This window comes from Salvelinus sp. IW2-2015, unplaced genomic scaffold (genome assembly GCF_002910315.2).
Source record: "Salvelinus sp. IW2-2015 unplaced genomic scaffold, ASM291031v2 Un_scaffold1551, whole genome shotgun sequence".
In the NCBI taxonomy this organism is placed as follows: domain Eukaryota; kingdom Metazoa; phylum Chordata; class Actinopteri; order Salmoniformes; family Salmonidae; genus Salvelinus; species Salvelinus sp. IW2-2015.
The window spans coordinates 190,509-198,253 of NW_019942982.1; the positions used below are offsets into that span (position 1 = coordinate 190,509).

Here is a 7,745-nt window from a genome sequence, read left to right on the forward strand (position 1 = left end):
TCGAGCAGCCAACAAGTCGAGCAGTCATTTGAAAGAGTAAGAAAATTTCAGCGAGACAATTCATAGGCAAAATCCATTAACACCAAGATAATGGAATTCATTGCCCTTGACAATGAACCGTTCTCTGTCGTGGGTGATGTTGGCTTTGACGACTGGTTCGAGCACCAGTATACACTAACGTTACCAAGTGCYCTATTGTTCAGATGTTGCCCTACCCGGAGTTACACAGTAATAGCGTCACTGCTATTAGCTTCACGACCTACGTTGTTTGGGTCTTTGCGTGTCAAAAAAGATACGTCAAATAACACTAATTGACAATAACACTATTTGACGCGTTAACTAAGTTTTTAATTTGGCACATCAAATTATAGAATGTTGTGTGTTCTGAATTTGCATGTGCAAGCCAAGCGCCACCACTACTATCAGTAGCACTGTCAAAGCTGTACAAAAAAGTCTGCAAACAAGCAAACACCGGCCACGAACGATGTGTTTACAATACAGCGTTGGTAATAAAGCATTATTTGTTCGACCGCAACTTCTGGGGTAGCTAGCTAGCTTTAGTTTGGTASCTAGCTTGCACCAATACAACCAGCCTGAAAACAATGACCAGTAGAAACCTCAGTCATTTTCACTATTCTTAGCAATGATTMAGGAATCTTTGTAAGTAAGTATTAACTAGGAACCCACTTGTCGTTCGCCTATTGAAATTGAACTTCAGTTCATGAAAATAAATAGCTAGCCAGCTACTTCACCCTGTTGCCCAAAGCTAAAGTTATAAGCAGCCAGCTAGCTTCATCTGGCTAGRGATGCCCGACCAGACCTGGTTATGTGTTGTGYAGCTAGCCACAATAAGGATTAGGCACAATAGTGGAATTRGCYGTTTGCRTTRAAAATAAAAGTACATCTTTGAAAGTGATGCAGGAGGTTACAATTGGTGGAATCATGACATATTTAGACTAGATAATGTTAAACAAGGTTGGAATGTGAGGCACTGAAATGGGGTATCAGTCTACTCGGTGACACCCACAGAACACAACTGTGAAGAGTTTACGCAAACATTAGCGTTGTTGCTCTTATCGCGGGACTGTGACTGTGTGAAATCACCTCCCCAGTCAGCCTTTTGTGTGTATTGACATTCATATTACACTGTACAGCTTTACCTAAGGATTGGGGATCAATGAAATGGGGTATCAGTCTACTCAATTGCCAAGACATTTTTTCCCAACGTCCTACTCAGAGTTATCAGACTCCAAAACATCTGTTACGTTCCCCAGTTTCTGTGTTGTAGTTTGTATTTGAGTGTGTGTTTCAGGAGATGGCTTCCTGAAATTCTCCCCAAGCAGCTGATTGGTCCGCCCCAATTGATGATTGGAGAGCTGACCCCGCCCCCTCGTCAAGACGCAGCTATCTCCAATTACCAATGCCTTCTGAAGCTATAAAAGCCAGAGTACTGTTGTTCAGAAGAGGGAGATCATAGGCAGGCTTAGATCATTGCTGGAGAGATTGAACGTGATATAGATCATTGCTGAGGGTTATAGCATGTTGGTCGTTGGTATGTACTGTGTTAGTTTTTGCTGGGAGCAGTTGGTATGTTCTGTGTGAGATTGTTGCTCAGATAGAGCTTATTTGATGTCCTTTGTTTCTTAGTTTGTTTGAGATATTGTTTGATATTCTGTCTCATTTGTTCCCAGGGGGGAAGGGGAAGGCACCTTAGGGAAGTGCTTAAGGAAAGAGGGCCCGCGGGCATACATATACCCGTAGTATATTCACTGCATCTAGGCAGCACTAGTTAGATAGACCTGGGTGGACCACCTCCTTGTATTTTGTTAGAGGCACGCAGGTGGTTGCTAAGAAATAGTATAGTGTGGGTAGCAGGTTAGATAGGAGAGGGAGGGGCTTGACAATTTACTTTTCTTGCTTTGTGTTCCGTCCAGCCCCTTTCCCCATTATTACCGTGGATTGAAATAAATTCCTAGTAAACCGTGGTTAATTTCTGCCTTTTTTGCGTCTTTTTCTCGACCTACAGGTCCATAACTCCTTCACTTTTCACGCGGAGTAGAGTTGGTAGCAGCGGTGTTTGCGCTCCCTCTTCATAGAGGCGTGCGTAACACATCCACGCAGTATTGTTTTTCCTCTGGAATAGTGTTCAATACACAAAGGTCCGCAATAAGAGCTACGATGCTAATGTTCTCTGGGTGTCACTGAGGAGAKTGATACCCRGTGTCATTGATCCACAATCCGTAGGTAAGCCTGTACAGTGAAATAAGTATGCCCCCAATGCAACTCTAAAGTATCATACATCCAATGTGATTTCAACAGATTATTGTCTTTTGTTGATTTTATATAACATTCCAACCTCGTTTAGCATGATCTATTAAATTATGGCATAATTATACTATTTGCATCACACATCATGTTGATTATATTTTACTGGTAATGGGGACATATGTCAACAAAATAACTTTTTGGTCAGTGTAGTGTGTGTGTGCGTAAACTATATTTAACTAGGCAAGTCAGTTAAGAACAAATTCTTATTTACAATGACGGCCTACCCCGGCCAAACCTGGACGACGCTGGGCCGCCCTATGGGACTCCCAATCACGTCCGGATGTGATACAGCCTGGATTCGAACCAGGGACTGTAGTGACACCTCTTGCACTGAGATGCAGTGCCTTAGACCGCTGCGTCCGTGTGTGTGTGTGTGTGTGTGTGTGTGTGTGTGTTAACTACTTAACTGTACTAGAATGCTTAAAAGACCACCAAAATGTTAAATATTGGTTATCGGTATCAGTTTTTTGGGGGGGGCAAGGAAAATATTGGATATCGATATCGGACAAAAACAACAGCACGACAACAGCCTCTACAACCACTGTGATTATTATTTGACCCTGCTGGTCATCTCTGAACGTTTGAACATCTTGAAGAACAATCTGGCCTTAATGGCCATGTACTGTTATAATCTCCACCCGACACAGCCAGAGAGGACTGAGAGCCCAGAGCCTGGTTCCTCTCTAGATTCCTGCCTTTCTAGGGAGTTTTTCCTAGCCACCGTGCTTCTACATCTGCATTGCTTGCTGTTTGGGGTTTTAGGCTGGGTTTCTGTACAGCACTTTGTGACAAATGCTGTGTAAAAGAGCTTTAGAAATAAATGTGGTTTGATTGGCTCATAGTGCTATGGCTGTATGTGTCTGAAGCAGCGTTGTAGCCCTGAAGAAACTGGAGACATATGAATGTTTTGTAGTGCAGAGCCTCTCACCTCAATGACATGCTTCTTGCTGGACTTGTCCTTGGAAGCCATTCTATAGATCCTCCTCTCAGGTCCACAGTGAACTCTGGTTTAGACTGGCTTCCTCCAAACTACGGGAAGAGAGCAGAAACACACACACACACACACACACATGACAATGGATCTTGTCAAACCACTGTCAACCCAGAGGGTTGTTGGTGAGGTATCAGCACACTGTTGTGTGTTAGAGAGTCACCACTAGACTACAGCTGAATCACTTGGTTGTGTCCCATATGGCACCCTATTCCTATATAGTGCACTACTTTTGACCTGAGCCTTACGGGGTAGTATAGTAGTGCACAATATAGGGAATAGGGTGCCATAAGGGACACAAGCCTATGAACCACTTCCTACATGGAACCACTGACTTGACTGTCTGACCCTCCCACTTTAAGGATGCAACTACAGTAGTGTCTGACCCTCCACTTTAAGGATGCACCTACAGTAGTGTCTGACTACCCCCTCTCAAGGATGCAACTAAGTGTGTCTGACTACCCCTCCTCTTCAAGGATGCCAACTACAGTAGTGTCTGACCTACCCCTCCCTCTTCAAGGATGCCAACCTAAGTAGTGTCTGACTACCCTCCTCTTCAAGGATGCAACTACAGTAGTGTCTGACTACCCTCCTCTTCAAGGATGCAACCTAAGTAGTGTCTGCCTACCCCTCCTCTTCAAGGATGCAACTAAAGTAGTGTCTGACTACCCCTCCTCTTCAAGGATGCCACATAAGTAGTGTCTGACCTACCCCTCCCTCTTCAAGGATGCCAACTACATAGGTCTGACCTACCCCCCTCTTCAAGGATGCCAACCTAAAGTAGTGTCTGACCTACCCCTCCCACTTTAAGGATCCAACCAAGTAGTGTCTGACCTACCCCTCCTCTTCAAGGACCAACTAAAGTAGTGTCTGACCTACCCCTCCCTCTTCAAGGATGCCAACCTACAGTAGTGTCTGACCTACCCCTCCCTCTTCAAGGATGCCAACCTAAAGTAGTGTCTGACCTACCCCCTCCCTCTTCAAGGATGCCAACATAAAGTAGTGTCTGACCTACCCCCTCCTCTTCAAGGATGCCAACCTACAGTAGTGTCTACCTACCCCCTCCCTCTTCAAGGATGCCAACCTAAAGTAGTGTCTGACCTACCCCCTCCACTTTAAGGATCCCAACCTACAGTAGTGTCTGACCTACCCCCTCCCTCTTCAAGGACGCCAACCTAAAGTAGTGTCTGACCTACCCCCTCCCTCTTAAGGATGCCAACCTAAAGTAGTGTCTGACCTACCCCTCCCTCTTCAAGGATGCCAACTACAGTAGTGTCATGACCTACCCCCCTCCCTCTTCAAGGATGCCCAACCCTACGTTAGTGTTACCTACCCCTCCCTCTTCAAGGATGGCAAACCTACATAGTGTCTACCTACCCCCTCCCCTTTCAAGGATTCCAACCTAAAGTAGTGTCTGACCTACCCCTCCCTCTTCAAGGATCCAACCTAAAGTTAGTTGCTCTGACACTACCCCTCCTCTTCAAGGATGGCAACCTAAAGTAGTGTCTGACCTACCCCCTTCCCTCGTCAATGGATGCCAACCTTAAAATAGTGTTGACCTTTACCCCCTCCCTCTTCAAGGATGGGGAGAGGAGGATGGGGGGAGAGAGGAGATTGGGGAGAGGAGGATAGGAGGATAGGGGAGAGGAGGGATGTGGAGAGAGGGATGTGAGAGGAGAGTCGGAGTCAGAGTCTTCTCTGGTCTCTCCTCCAACCGTTATGGGGTCTGAACGCCGAAGCCTCCCACCATTAGCTCTACAAATGAGAACCCTAGTCGTCAACTCCATTACCCGCAGTATTTAGACTTAAACTAATCATCCAGCGATCATACACTGTTTTACCAGGGGGCAGGCAAAACGACTTAATGCTAATCTGAAGATGATGCTGGCTAAAGCTAAATCTGGCGAGTGTAGAGAGTATAGAGATATTGTTATCGACGTCGGCCCCAACTATGTTAGGATGAAACAGTAAGAAGTCACCAAGCGCAACAATAGCTTCAGCGTGTAAATCAGCTAGAAAGATGTGCGGCATTGAGTATTGTCTCTGGCCCCCTCCCAGTTAGGGGGAGTGATGATGCTCTACAGAAGAGTGTCACAAACTCAATTCGCTGATTGAAAACTTGTTTTCTGCCCCCCCAAAAGATAGAATGTGTGATTGGCCCTCTTTCTGGGACTCACCCACAAACAGGACCAAGCCTGGCCTGCTGAGGAGTTGCGGACTCCAATCTAGCTGTGAGGGTTGCTCTCATCTTATCTACGAAACATAGAAGGGGCTTCTAACTCCCTAGGTCCACAATGAGCTGCCAGCTTAGTGGAGTCTGCCACTTAGCACAGTCAGTGTAGTCAGCTCAAGCTTCCCATTGAGACGTGTCTGTGCCTCGACTAGGTTGGCAAAACTAAACATGGCAGTGTTCGCCTTAGCAATCTCACTGCGAATAAAGACCTCCTCCATCTCCTGTCATTATTGAAAGAGATCGTGCATACCTCACATCTCAAAATAGGGCTACTTAATGTTAGATTCCCTCACTTCCAAGGCAGTTATAGTCAATGAACTATCACTGATCATAATCTTGATGTGATTTTTCCTGACTGAAACATGGCTTAAGCCTGATGGAATTTACTGTGTTAAAATGAGGCCTTCACCTCCTGGTTACACTAGTAAACACATCCCCCGTGCATCCCCAAGGCGGAGGTTGTTGCTGACATTTACGATAGCATATTTCATTTACAACAAAAAAAGATTGTGTTTTCGTCTTTTGAGCTTCCAGTCATGAAATTGTCTTATGATTTATATTATCTTGTTTGATATTGTACATTTAATTGTACCCAATCACTTTTTATCCAATCACTTTTTTATAGCTACTGTTAACAGGCCTTTCACAGCGTGTCCTCCGCTGAGTTCCCTGAATTCCTATTGACCTTGTAGTCATGGCAGATAATATTCAAATTTTTGGTGACTTTTCACATGGAAAAAAATTCACATGGAAAAGTCCACAGACCCACTCCAAAAGGCTTTAGGAGCCATCATCGACTCAGTGGGTTTTGTCCAACATGTCTCTGGACCTACTCACTGTCACAGTCATACTCTGGACCTAGTTTTGTCCCATGGAATAAATGTTGTGGATCTTAATGTTTTTCCTCATAATCCTGGACTATCGGACCACCATTTTATTATGTTTGCAATCGCAACAAATAATCTGCTCAGACCCCAACCAAGGAGCATCAAAAGCTGTGCTATAAATTCTCAGACAACCCAAAGATTCATATATGCCCTTACAGACTCTCTCCACCTACCCAAGGACGTCAGAGGACAAAAATCAGTTAACCACCTAACTGAGGAACTCAATTTAACCTTGCGCAATACCCTAGATTCAGTCGCACCCATAAAAACAAAACATTTGTCATAAGAAACTAGCTCCCTGGTATAAAATCTGAAATAACAGAGCCCTGAAGTATACCAGAGCCCTGAAGTATACCAGAGCCCTGAAGTATACCAGAGCCCTGAAGTATACCAGAGCCCTGAAGTATACCAGAGCCCTGAAGCAAGCTTCCAGAAAATTGGAACGGAAATGGTGCTACACCAAACTGGAAGTCTTCAGACTAGCTTGGAAAGACAGTACCGTGCAGTATCGAAGAGCCCTCACTGCTGCTCGATCATCATATTTTTACAACTTGAGGAGAATAAGAACAATCCCAAATGTATTTTTGATACTGTCGCAAAGCTAACTAAAAAAAAAGCAGCATTCCCCGAGAGGATAGCTTTCACTTCAGCAGTGATTAATTAATTAACGTCTTTGAGGAAAAGATCATGATCATTAGAAAGCAAATTACAGACTCCTCTTTAACTTCTTATGGCTGCAGGGGCAGTATTGAGTAGCTTGGATGAAAGGTGCCCTGAGTAAACGGCCTGCTCCTCAGTCCCAGTTACTAATATATGCATATTATTAMTAGTATTGGATAGAAAACACTCTGAAGTTTCTAAAACTGTTTGAATTATGTCTGTGAGTATAACAGAACTCATATGGCAGGCAAAAAACAGAGAAAAAATCCAAACAGGAAGTGAGAATTCTGAGGCTGGTCGATGTTAAACTCATCGCCTATTCAATTCCCTGTAATATACTCAGATTATTGCATGGTGTGCTTTTACGTAAAGTTTTTTTGAAATCTGACACAGCGGTTGCATTTATAAGAACAAGTGTATCTTTAATTCTATGGTAAAACATGTATCTTTCATCAAAGTTTATGATGAGTATTTCTGTTATTTGACGTGGCTTCCTGCAATTTCTCTGATATTTTGGAGGCATTTCTGAACATGGCCAAAGTAAACCGAGATTTGTGGATATAAATATGCACATTATCGAACAAAACATAAATGTATTGTGTAACATGATGTCCTATGAGTGTCATCTGATGAAGATCATCATCAT

The 7,745-nt window shown here is 44.0% G+C and overlaps 1 protein-coding gene across 1 annotated transcript in view; it reads right to left on the minus strand.

Moving 5' to 3' along the window:
* LOC112071229 (rho GTPase-activating protein 12-like) overlaps window positions 1-7,745 on the minus strand; it is a 47,448-nt gene that overhangs the window by 29,131 nt on the left and 10,572 nt on the right. The window contains 2 exon segments of the mRNA XM_070439311.1: window positions 3,257-3,300; window positions 3,303-3,357. Coding sequence (XP_070295412.1) covers window positions 3,257-3,300; window positions 3,303-3,357 — 99 coding nt within the window.